The sequence below is a fragment of the Anomaloglossus baeobatrachus genome, chromosome 3, assembly GCF_048569485.1.
Source record: "Anomaloglossus baeobatrachus isolate aAnoBae1 chromosome 3, aAnoBae1.hap1, whole genome shotgun sequence".
Taxonomy (NCBI): Eukaryota; Metazoa; Chordata; class Amphibia; order Anura; family Aromobatidae; genus Anomaloglossus; species Anomaloglossus baeobatrachus.
This window is the reverse complement of record NC_134355.1, coordinates 455,529,183-455,542,355: the sequence shown is the minus strand read 5'-3', so window position 1 is coordinate 455,542,355 and position 13,173 is coordinate 455,529,183. Positions and strand designations below refer to the sequence as shown.

General features: G+C 48.2%; 1 protein-coding gene across 1 annotated transcript in view; it reads left to right on the top strand.

Annotated features, from left to right (window-relative positions):
• The window catches only part of LOC142297272 (putative cation-transporting ATPase 13A4), a 243,681-nt gene that overhangs the window by 162,013 nt on the left and 68,495 nt on the right, over positions 1–13,173 (top strand). Inside the window, exon 18 of the mRNA XM_075341527.1 lies at positions 1,288–1,405. Coding sequence (XP_075197642.1) covers positions 1,288–1,405 — 118 coding nt within the window. The remainder of the gene's footprint in view (positions 1–1,287; positions 1,406–13,173) is intronic.

The window sequence follows — 13,173 nt, the reverse complement described above, 5'->3', positions numbered from 1 at the left end:
ATGTGGTCAAAGGAACTACCCAAAGAGCTCAAACAGAATTGTGGCAAGGCACAGATCTGGCCAAGGTTACATAAGAATTTCTGCAGTACTCAAGTTTCCTAAGAGCACAGTGGCCTCCATAATCCCTAAATGGAAGATTTTTGGAACCACCAGAACTATTCCTAGACCTGGCTGTCCAGCCAAACTAAGCAATCATAGGAGAAGAGCCTTGGTGAGAGAAGTAAATAAGAACCCCAAGATCACTGTGGCTGAGCTCCAGAGATGCAGTAGGGAGATGGAAAAAAGTTCCACAAAGTCAACTATCACCACAGCCCTCCACCAGTCGGGCCTTTATGGCAGTGTAGCCCAACGGAAGCCTCTCCTCAGTGCAAGATATATGAAAGCCCACATAGAGTTTGCAGAAAAGCACATGAAGGACTCACAGATTATGATAAATAAGATTCTCTGGTCTGATGAGATGAAGATAGAACTTATTGGTGATAATTCTAAGGGATATGTGTGGAGAAAACCAGGCAGTGCTCATTACCTGCCCAATACAATCCCAACAGTGAAACATGGTGGTGACAGCATCATGCTATGGGGTCATTTTCATCTGCAGGGACAGGACGACTGGTTCCAATTGAAGGAAAAATGAATTTGACCAAGTACAGAGATATCCTGGAAGAAAACCTCTTCCAGAGTGCTCTGGACCTCAGACTTGGCCGAAGGTTCACCTTCCAAAAAGACAATGACCCTAAGCACACAGCTAAAATAACAAAGGCGTGGCTGCAGAACAACTCTGTGACCATTCTTGACTGTCCCAGCTAGAGCCCTGACCTAAACCCAATTGAGCATCTCTGGAGAGACCTGAAAATGGCTGTCCACCAACATTCATCATCCAACCTGACAGAACTGGAGAGGATCTGCAAGGAAGAATGGCAGAGGATCCCCAAATCCAGGTGTGAGAAACTTGTTGCATCATTGCCAAGAAGACTCATGGCTGTACTAGCTCAAAATGGTGCTTCTACTCAATACTGAGCAAAGGGTTTGATTACTTATGACTATGTGATATTTCATTTTTTCTTGTGTAATAAATTTGCAAACATTTATAGATTTCTGTTTTTTTTCTGTCAAAATGGGGTGCAGAGTGTACGTTAATGAGAAAAAAATGAACTTTTTTTGATTTTAGCAAATGGCTGCAATGAAACAAAGAGTAAAAAATGTAAAGGGGTCTGAATACTTTCCGTACCCACTGTATATGGATACAGATAATTTTGATTTTCAGTGGTTTTTATCATTTCTTAATAGTTCCAGACAACTTCTCTCAGAGACTTGATTACTACACAGTACAGGGCTTTCGAGTAATTGGGCTAGCTTATCGGTCACTGCAAAAAGAAGATCTGCCAAAGTCTTTTGACTCAGACAGGTAACAATAGCTTTTACTTTAGTATTAAAGCCCCGATTCATTTAAACTGATGTTTTGTATGCCTGTCTTAAGCTATGTTTACATGTCCTGTAATCATTTACATTTTTGCATCCCCTCCAAAAATGCAAAAACAGATCCGTTGAATGGATCTATTGTCTATAATATGGTGTATTTGTTAATGGATTGCTCAACACTTGTCATCCATTAGGTGCAATCCGTCAGCCATTTGTTGTTGTTGATGGACGAAAAGTCCTGAGAGCAGAACTTTTCTTGAGAGAGTTCAAATACGGATCGCTAGCAGATCCGTTAAACCATAATGGGAGTCTATGGGCAATGGCTCCATTTGTAAAGCATCTGTTCACATATCAGTTAACGGATCAGTTTCCCATAGACTGCCATTATGTTTTAATGGATTTGTTGCCCAAAAATGCTAGATAGATTAGTATAGAATAGAATATGATAAGATAAGAATAAATAGGATAAGATAAGAATAAAATAGGATAAGATAGATATATGTACAACACCTATACAATACCTATATAATGTCCAATCCCCAGCATATTGTAAGCTTGCAACCTTTAGTGCCTTTTATGTGGCGCTAAATGGTGTTTAGCCTTGTTTTTAACCCAAAATTTAATACTTAAAAAAACAAAAACAAAACACAACAACATGGTGTCCACCTTACTTTCGTTAGCCAGCTAAGGTGAAACACACAGCAAATAATTAAAAAAAATGTTGGGTCCCCCCAAATTGGATTATCAGCCAAGATAAAGGGGATAGCTGACGTCTGGTATTCTCAGACTGGGGAGGCCCATGGTTATTGGGCCCTCCTCAGCCTAAAATTAGCAGACCACAGCCGCCCCAGTAGTGGCACATCCATTAGATTCGCCAATCCTGGCGCTTCACCTTGCCCTGGTGCGGTGGAAAATGGGGTAATCTATTGGGTTGATGCCAGCTATAAATTGCCAGCTGACATCAAGCCCTGGTATTAGTGGGTGAGCGTCTAGCAGACACCCCCATTACGAATCTGGTAGATGAAAAAAGAAAACTAAATTTCATTTTGACAATTTTTTTAAATGTCCGACGTAATCCATAGTGAGGTCCCATGACGTTCCCCAAAAGTGAACCTAAAAGATATAAAAGAGTAAATTAGTTAAAAAATAAAGACAAGAGACACCCTCACTCATCAATTTATTTCCCTAGCAAACCACTACTACAGATCTAGTGTAATCCAATAAGGGGGTCTTAAAACGTCTACAGTCTCACTGTCCCAGTCAATGAAGAACAGAACATTCACCATTGGCTGGGTGAGTAGTTACTGCAGCCTCACACACTGCTGTGAGAACCTTTGTAGTGATCTAGGATGACCTCATGAGGTCAGTCCAGGTCACCTCAGTGGCTCATATAGTAGTGTGTGAGCAGCCAAGTATTAAGAGAGCCCACAGCTGTGATGTGCGGGGACATTGCAGACTCTCATGATACATGAGAATGGCCGTGAGCATTGAACTCAATGAAGAGTGGTGGCGTCCCAAGTTCATCTAAGCTCATTGCTGTGGTTAATTAACTAATATGACCTCATGATATCACCGCTCATCATGCCCGTGGCCACTCACACATTACTATGTGAGTCGTTGCTATTACCTGCAAAAACCTCATGAGGTAATCTCAGATTCCTGCAGTGGATCTCACATAGCTGTGTGTGAGGCTGTAGTGACTGCTCTCCCTGCCAATAGGGAACCCTCTGTCCTTCATTGACTGGGACAAGCGAGTATGGGATCATTGTGGGACCCCCTTATTGGATTACGCCGGACATGGATTAGAGATTTGCCAGGGAAAAAAATGGGTGAAAGAGGGTGTCTCTTGTTCTTTGTTACTAATTCTCTCTTTTATGCTATTTTCAGCCTGGGAAGTGCCCAATAACCTTGGGCCTCCCCAGCCTCAGAACACCAGACCCCAACTGTCCGGTTTACCTTGGCTGGTGATCCATTTTGGAAAGGACCCCACATATTTATTTTTTTAATTATTTATTTAATTTTAAATAAAAAATGTAAAGCACCAGCGTGGGGAGACCTTTGCTTTGGCTTACCAGCCAAGATAAAGCTGCCAGCTGCGGTCAGCAGGCTGCAGCTATCTGCTTTACCTTATCTTGCAACCAAAAATAAGTGGGACTCCTCGTCTTTTTTTATTTTTAAAGTATTGAATTTGGGGCTAAAAACAAGGCTAAACACCCTTTAGTGCCAAATGAAAGGCAATAAAGGGTGACACCTTAAAATATGCAGGGGTATGGGACATTTTATATGTGTTGCACATCTATCTATGATTTCTCTCTCTAGTTAGCTATATAATATTCTAATGGATCCGTTATCGGCTCCATTGCCTATAATCATAATTGACTATAATGATAACAAATTGTTTAAAAGAACTGAAGTCCTCAGTGGTTGATACCTTTTAATGGCTAACTGAAAAGATGTTAGTTAGCCATTAAAATGTATCAACCACTAAGGACTTCAGTTCTTTTAAACAATTTTTTATCTCTACTGTCTAACACGGTACAAAGATATATTTTACCTGTATTATAATAATAACAGATCTGTTAATGGTTTGGTAATAAAAGTGATCTGTTTGTACAAGCCGTAAACAGATCAATTATTTTACATCCGTCAGATATGTTAAAAACGGATCATTACAGTGCATGTGAACACAGCCTTAATGGGGGGTGCACAGGAATAAAAATTGCTGAATTCATTAAAAGGACCATGGAAATAAATGAATTTGACACATCTTATCAACAGGGTGCGCCTCCATGCACCTCAGCAAAAACATTATTCCAGTGAGCAACTCGAGCAAGATTTATGGCGTAATGTACGCTGCTACTTTTGATGAATTTTTCAAGCGAGCATTGCTATGCCCTGTCCCACCCAAGTTCCCTCCCAGCTCGGCCCACTTTAAAAACAATAAAAAGGCTCAATGTTTTGTGCAACTTCACTTTGCGCCAAAATTTTGTGACTTTTCAGAATTCTTGGTGTAACCATTTTGATGAATCGTTGTGTGACGCCCTGGCCAGCCAGGTAGTTACAGATAGGACCCCACATTACACCTGTCCCCCATAGGTAACATACAGCCAAACACATAAACCCTAGTCACCCCTCTCAGAGCTTGATGGGCACACCAGAGGGCGGAACCAGGTGGTTGGAAGACGCCCACCAAAGGAGTTCAGACAGCCTGAGGTGGGAAAGTAAACAGTTGAGTTTCAGAGTTCAAGTTGGAGAGGTGTGTGGGTTGGAGCTGTGTGCAGCTCCAGCAGAGGAGAGAAAACCCAATTTGAGCAGGTGCCGGGGTAGGAGCCCTGGTACCTCTGGCTAGGAGGCAGACGGAGGCCTCTATCTGCAGGAGCTGGGAAGATGGCTCAGTGGAACCGTGGTGGACCGGGACAGGGTAGTGGCCCGCCGGTACCGACCCAGGGAACTGATTTGGAAAGCGGAGCACAAAGGGGGGTACTCAGACCCTGAAGCTAGTTCCAGAAGCCTCTGGGGGCTGGCTAATTAACTGATTACGGCCAGGACTAGAAGTCATGTCCCACCCAAAGTCCCGACTGAAGACAACAGCCCAACGAGGGGGATAGAAAGCACTGCCACGGCTCAGAGATCCCACGGGCCAGCGTCTGCGGGCAAAGGGCTCCTCAGGCAACCACAAGCCGGGAGCGGACTTCTGAAGTTGCAAGCACAGGTAGTCCACCATCACAAACAGGTGCGGGAGAAAGACAAAGATCACCAGTCGGGTGGGGGACCAGACTGCAGACGGCTGCGGGCACCGACCACCATCACCTTGGTTTACCAGAGACTCGTGTGTTTACTAATAGTGAGTACATCAGTGCCCTCTGGCCACCCATCTCCCTGCACCGCCAAACATCCCCCCAACGGGTCCCGGGGCCACTATCCCTGCCCACGGAGGGGTTAACAACTTGCTGCCAAACATCTCCCCCGGGTGCCCCGTAACTGTAGCAGTGGTGTCCACCTTCACCACATCCCGTGGGTGGTGTCACGAACTTAACACGGCTCCGGCCGTATACCTACTTCCCCAAACCACAATCCCCCTTTTGATTGGAGTGACCGCAGGACCCCCGGGTCCGGAGACCCTCGAGGCACTCACTGAAGGTCCGGATCCGAGTGGCTCGGCTGACGATCACGGGGCGGTACAGTTGCCCTAGTCTTTTACAAACTAAAATGAATTTCAATCTCTAAGGGTCACCTTCCAATGTATTTGTATTATTGTATATTTTTGTTAAGCAATGCTGACCGCATCAGAAAATATTACAAATATTTTTTTATTTGGTTGGATGAAAACTCTTTGGCCCTGGTGATTTAGTGAATAAATTTCATTTTATTATTGCTATAATGAAAATTATTGAGATATGCACTCGCTGCTGACTGTAACTAGTGCTTCTGCTTACTTAAAGATACAGTTAGGTCCAGAAATATTTGGACAGTGACACAAGTTTTGTTATTTTAGCTGTTTACAAAAACATGTTCAGAAATACAATTATATATATAATATGGGCTGAAAGTGCACACTCCCAGCTGCAATATGAGAGTTTTCACATCCAAATCGGAGAAAGGGTTTAGGAATCATAGCTCTGTAATGCATAGCCTCCTCTTTTTCAAGGGACCAAAAGTAATTGGACAAGGGACTCTAAGGGCTGCAATTAACTCTGAAGGCGTCTCCCTCGTTAACCTGTAATCAATGAAGTAGTTAAAAAGTCTGGGGTTGATTACAGGTGTGTGGTTTTGCATTTGGAAGCTGTTGCTGTGACCATACAACATGCGGTCTAAGGAACTCTCAATTGAGGTGAACCAGAACATCCTGAGGCTGAAAAAAAAGAAAAAATCCATCAGAGAGATAGCAGACATGCTTGGAGTAGCAAAATCAACAGTCGGGTACATTCTGAGAAAAAAGGAATTGACTGGTGAGCTTGGGAACTCAAAAAGGCCTGGGCGTCCACGGATGACAACAGTGGTGGATGATCGCCGCATACTTTCTTTGGTGAAGAAGAACCCGTTCACAACATCAACTGAAGTCCAGAACACTCTCAGTGAAGTAGGTGTATCTGTCTCTAAATCAACAGTAAAGAGAAGACTCCATGAAAGTAAATACAAAGGGTTCACATCTAGATGCAAACCATTCATCAATTCCAAAAATAGACAGGCCAGAGTTAAATTTGCTGAAAAACACCTCATGAAGCCAGCTCAGTTCTGGAAAAGTATTCTATGGACAGATGAGACAAAGATCAACCTGTACCAGAATGATGGGAAGAAAAAAGTTTGGAGAAGAAAGGGAACGGCACATGATCCAAGGCACACCACATCCTCTGTAAAACATGGTGGAGGCAACGTGATGGCATGGGCATGCTTGGCTTTCAATGGCACTGGGTCACTTGTGTTTATTCATGACATAACAGCAGACAAGAGTAGCCGGATGAATTCTGAAGTGTACTGGGATATACTTTCAGCCCAGATTCAGCCAAATGCCGCAAAGTTGATCGGACGGCGCTTCATAGTACAGATGGACAATGACCCCAAGCATACAGCCAAAGCTACCCAAGAGTTCATGAGTGCAAAAAAGTGGAACATTCTGCAATGGCCAAGTCAATCACCAGATCTTAACCCAATTGAGCATGCATTTCGCTTGCTCAAATCCAGACTTAAGACGGAAAGACCCACAAACAAGCAAGACCTGAAGGCTGCGGCTGTAAAGGCCTGGCAAAGCATTAAGAAGGAGGAAACCCAGCGTTTGGTGATGTCCATGGGTTCCAGACTTAAGGCAGTGATTGCCTCCAAAGGATTCGCAACAAAATATTGAAAATAAAAATATTTTGTTTGGGTTTGGTTTATTTGTCCAATTACTTTTGACCTCCTAAAATGTGGAGTGTTTGTAAAGAAATGTGTACAATTCCTACAATTTCTATCAGATATTTTTGTTCAAACCTTCAAATTAAACGTTACAATCTGCACTTGAATTCTGTTGTAGAGATTTCATTTCCAATCCAATGTGGTGGCATGCAGAGCCCAACTCGCGAAAATTGTGTCACTGTCCAAATATTTCTGGACCTAACTGTAGTTCTCAAGTTGTATTTTGAACAGATCAAAATTATGTAGTCTCTCAATTCCTTGTTTATTAGGGGGCAGGTTCTCCTCCATGAGTGACAGTTCTGGTAAGCAGCTTCTACACTTTACCCATCTGTCGGTGCTTGTTCCGTGTCACTTTATTTACACATAGTGAAATCAGAGACTTTGAACAAGAATTCAGTTCAGGAAAGGGAGAGCCCTGATAAGCACTAGTGTGCAAACTGTGGATGTGATGCTGACTGCCATGCTTTGGATTATAACTATGCAGGACTTATCAAAGTTCTGACATGAGAAGAAAGGGGGTGGAAGGGTGGGCAGCTAACTGCTATATAGAACTCAATGGGCTTGGAGAGGTGACTGAAATATTATGAGTTAACTTCTCTCCTGGAAAACAGTTATTGCCAGGTACACACTGGTCACCAAGCTCCATGGAAATTAGCTTTACATTGTAAAAGATAAAAGATTTTATTGAAGGAGAATAAAGCTGATAGAAAAAGAAAATGAATTTAAAATGTGCTTATTTTCATCCTTTTAAATAATTAAAGCAATTAACTAACTTGAGCATATCCCTTTAAGGCCTTGGTCCCAATTGAGTATCGCTTCCGATGCAAGAACATCGGAAGCAATATGCTAACGAACCTCGGCTCCCACTCTGCTGTGAACGTGACCCTTGTGTCATGTGACTGTAATAATATCTCGCCATTGGATCACAGCTGCAGAGAAGAGGGAGCTTATATGGGTGCATGTGAGCCAAGAGTCACTGCTAAACGCAGCACACTGCAATGCTTTTTTCATGCCGATATGGCATGACAAGACAATCACAGATGGACACTGTCCCATAGTTTTCAACTGGTGCGTGTACAATCTGATGTTTTACAACCAAACAATAAAGGTATCGACCGGGCACCAGTAATTCCATGTTAATAAATAAATCCAATATATATATGCTGGAAGTATCATGTGCAAAAGATAGTGTTTTATTTTTACAATATCATATGTGTACAACATACTGTAAAAACATTTAAAACAATTCCATAACAATGGAATTCACAATGCTGCATCACTCTCACTATAATAAACATTGAGTCAAGGATGAATCCCCAGTACAATAATGATAATACATATGTGTATTTGTGACGCCCTTGACCCCAGGGGTCACAGGTAACAACACCTACCACATAATACACACACCACCATCCCTTGTGAGGACACATCAGTCACCCGAAAGGGAGACGTGATGCCTCCCTCAGGGCCAGTAGGACACACCAGGTGGGTGGAGTCAGGTGGAAAGGCACGCCCACCGAGGAGACTAATGTCCTGAGGCAGGAAGTACAAACAGATTAAGTTTGGAGAGAGTTGACAGGAGGTGTAGAGGAGCAGAGCTGTCAGGGACCCGGGTTGGAGCCTGGGATCCCTGTAACGTCAGGCAGGCAGACGGTGGTGGCCGCCTGCAGTAGTACCTGTACAGCAACCGGCGGAACCCTAGGGACCGGGCCAGGGTTGGAGCCGACCGGCCCTGAACCGGGAAGTCAACCATTTACCGGAGCACCAGAAACCGGGTACTCAGACCCTATCCTAGCTTAGAAGCCACTGAGTATAGGCAAATTAACTGATTGCAGTCTGGACCTCATGGGTTCATCCTCACCCAAAGTCGCGAAAGAAGGCAAAAGCCCACCGATACCGGGTGAGAGCCACCGCCAAGGGCCAAACATCCGACGGGCCAGCGCCTGCGGGCAACCGAGGGCTCCTCCGGCAGCTCAACGCCGGGGAGCGGGCTACCACTGTCCAAGCAGGGGAGCCAACAGTCAAACAAGAGGTGCAAGGGTAAGGGGCCATCATCAGCCTCACAGGAGACACCAGCAGCCGGCTGCGGTACCCGACCAAACCCGAACTTTGGTTTACCAGTGACTCTGAGTGTTAATTAATCATGAGTACACCAGTGCCATCCAGGCACGACACTGCACCGCAGCACCGCACCCTGCACCCCGACAACAACACCGTCGCCAGTTCCTCACCAGGCTCCGGGACACACTGCCCCTACCCACGGAGGGGCTAACATCTAGGCTGCGGCCGCAACACCGATCCCGGACGAGCCCCCCACCTTCACTCCAGCCGCAGCTTTGGTGCATCCCGTCACCACGACCCGTGGGTGGCGTCACGACCCGTACGACGACAACGTGGCCCCCGGCTGCGAACCTCGTCTCACACCACCACCCCACTGCCTCCCCTTAACAGAGCGACGTGGCCCCCGGTCCGGAGGCGCTCGTGCCACTGGCAACCCAAGCCCGGACCTCGAGCGGCTCGGCCCGAGCAGTGGAGAGCGGCCGGGCCCCTCTCAGGGCGGTACACATCGACTCTTCTGGCATCACGAAGAGGATTCAGACAGTCCACTTACCTGTGGAAGTGCGCCTTAGAAGTATCCATCAGCGGCGTCCTGCCGAAAAAGTTGAAAATCTGCCATCTTGGCGCGAAAGTTTCCCGCTTGAGTCGTCTTCCCCGAGCAGTGAAGGCGCGAAGGTGAAGCCCTGCCCCTGAAGGAGGAGTGCTAAGAGAAAACCAAGAGGGAGGTGGGCGAGGAGGCTGCCTGATGTAACCGAGAAGATAAAGAGGCAGGGACTCCAGGACCCTGCATCCGTTCCGTTCCTGGACCCCGTCGGTGTAGAAGCAACATGTCCGCCCCGTCCAGCAAGCTCGAAGAGCCCGCGCCCGGAACGTCGGCATGGCTGGAGGCCCAGGCGATGCTGCTGTGTCGCCGCAACAAAGTGGAACTACGCCGCCTGATGGCCCGGTGGACGGCCGATGTGGAGGAGCTGGTCAGAGCCGAGCGGTTGTATGAAGTGAAGGCTATTCTTGAGGAGTGGGTAGGTGACCCATGCCCCTATATCCCTGAGGGACCGGCCGCTGTGGCTGAGGGACCCGGTCTGCCCCCGGCCCCTATCCAGTCTCCCCTGCTGCCTGCCCTGGCTGCCGGCCCCCCTTCGCCTGGCCCGCTGGCGCCTCAACCGGCAGTGGAGGCCGCGGTCCCGGCCCAAGAAGATCCGCCCGCGGAGAAGACCGCCAACGGACAAAGTGAAGCTACAGTACCCGCGTGGGCTTCAGGAACAGCGCCCGCCCAAGACGCGAAAGTTGAGGTGGCCCGGGGCCAGTGACCGCCAGGGACGGCGGCGTGGCTGGAAAGAAAGTTGGCGCAGTTCTGTATCCAGGTACGGGTCGAATCAATGCGGCAGGCTGTGAGCTGGAAGCAGGAGATACGGGAGATGGCAACCATGGTGCGGGCGAACGAGAGGCCCGCCTCGGAGAACGCGCCCCTGCAAGATCCAGCCTCCCAAGACCCGCCAGCCTGGCAGGATACCGGACCCGTTTGCAGTGAGATTCGCGCGCCGACCCATGATGAAGAGTAGGCAGAGGCCCCCAGTTGTCACGAAAGACAGTCCCTGTTGGGACCTACAGTGTTCACCTGATTACGTTATAAAAAGGACCCGTCCCCATTGGGACTTGTGTTTGACCCCCGTTGACAACCCTGTTGCATGAGTGACTGCTCATGGACAAGGCCGTGGACTTGCCGGCCACCCAAAAACTTTTGGGCTTGTAAATATTGCCCTATTTGCCCCCCTTAACATGCCTTCCCGTTCCGTTAGCCTCCGGAGAGGCAGATTGGAGGTAGGACCCGCAGCAGAGCAGGCTGGGGTCCGGTCACCACCGGGACCGGTGACCATCCTCTGGGGAGCCCTTGAGCAACAGCCGGGGTGCGCCGCACCGTACCCGTTCCCGCCTTGGTGATCTGGCCATGTTCCTGTTTCCGGACTGGGGAAAACGGGTGCTGCCCATTTCTTAGGGGCAGCATCAAGGCTAGGTTGTTTGGGTGGAAAAGGCGGAAGGACATGAACCCGTTCCGTTAATAAGGTTATGCAACGTTAAAGTAAATACCTCCCGTTATGGGAAGACCTGCAGAAATCATATAATGTACAAATGTTATTATAATTGTAAATGTTTCCCGTTTTACCGTTTTTACAGTTGAAAGAAAAATAAAAATAAACCGGAGTTGGTTGGGCAGCCCGCGGATGGTCTGCATTAAACCAAGGGGGAATGTGACGCCCTTGACCCCTGGGGTCACAGGTAACAACACCTACCACATAACACACACACCCCATCCCTTGTGAGGACACATCAGTCACCCGAAAGGGAGACCTGATGCCTCCTTCAGGGCCAGTAGGGCACACCAGGTGGGTGGAGTCAGGCGGAATGGCACGCCCACCGAGGAGACTACTGTCCTGAGGCAGGAAGTACAAACAGATTAAGTTTGGATAGAGTTGACAGGAGGTGCAGAGGAACAGAGCTGTCAGGGACCCGGGTTGGAGTATGGGATCCCTGTAACGTCAGGCAGGAAGACGGTGGTGGCCGCCTGCAGGAGTACTGGTAAAGCAACCGGCGGAACCGTAGGGACCGGGCCGGGGTTGGAGCCCGCCGGCCCCGAACCGGGGAGTCAACCGTTTACCGGAGCACCAGAAACCGGGTACTCAGACCCAGTCCTACCTTAGAAGCCACTGAGTATAGGCAAATTAACTGATTGCAGTCTGGACCTCACGGGTTCATCCTCACCCAAAGTCCCGAAAGAAGGCAAAAGCCCACCGATACCGGGTGAGAGCCACCGCCAAGGGCCAAACATCCAATGTGCCAGCGCCTGTGGGCAACCGAGGGCTACTCCGGCAGCTCAACACCGGGGAGCAGGCTACCACTGTCCAGGCAAGGGAGCCAACAGTCAAACAAGAGGTGCAAGGGAAAGGGGCCACCATCATCCTCACAAGGGACACAAGCAGCCGGCTGCGGTACCCGACCAGACCGAACTTTGGTTTACCAGTGACTCTGAGTGTGAATTAATCATGAGTACACCAGTGCCATTCGGGCACAACACTACACCGCAGCACGGCACCCTGCACCCCGACAACAATACCGTTGCCAGTTCCTCACTGGGCTCCGGGACACACCGCCCCTACCCATGGAGGGGCTAACATCTAGGCTGCGGCCGCAACACCGATCCCGGATGAGCCCCCCCCCTTCATTCCAGCCGCAGCGGTGGTGCATCCCGTCACCACGACCCGTGGGTGGCGTCACGACCCGTACGACGACAACGCGGCCCCCGGCTGCGAACCTCGTCCCACACCACCACCCCACTGCCTCCCCTTAGCAGAGCAACGTGGCCCCCAGTCCGGAGGCGCTTGTGCCACCAACAACCCGAGCCCGGACCTCGAGCGGCTCAGCCCGAGCAGCGGAGAGCGGCCGGGCCCCTCTCAGGGCGGTACATATTCCCAACCTTCACGAGTATGAACAATAGATAACATGAAAGTCCCCTGCACTGAATAAAAAGCGCTGGGTCATCCAAATGTTACCTGTACATACCATATAGATGAACAAAATTCAAAATACACTGGTAATGGGAGAGCTGGGTTCCTTGGCTGTGCGATATGCCAGAAGTATAAGGAGAGGATGCCTGCTGCTAGTTGCTTGAGCAGCATGTTTGAGACACTAACTGGCTTTATGATTTTAACCAGATATGCCTGACTCTGAAACACTGCAGAGTATCTGAGGAAAACAAACTTGAAAAGCTGTCAGACGTAATTGTAGACTAAACAGACAACTGTGTACCTA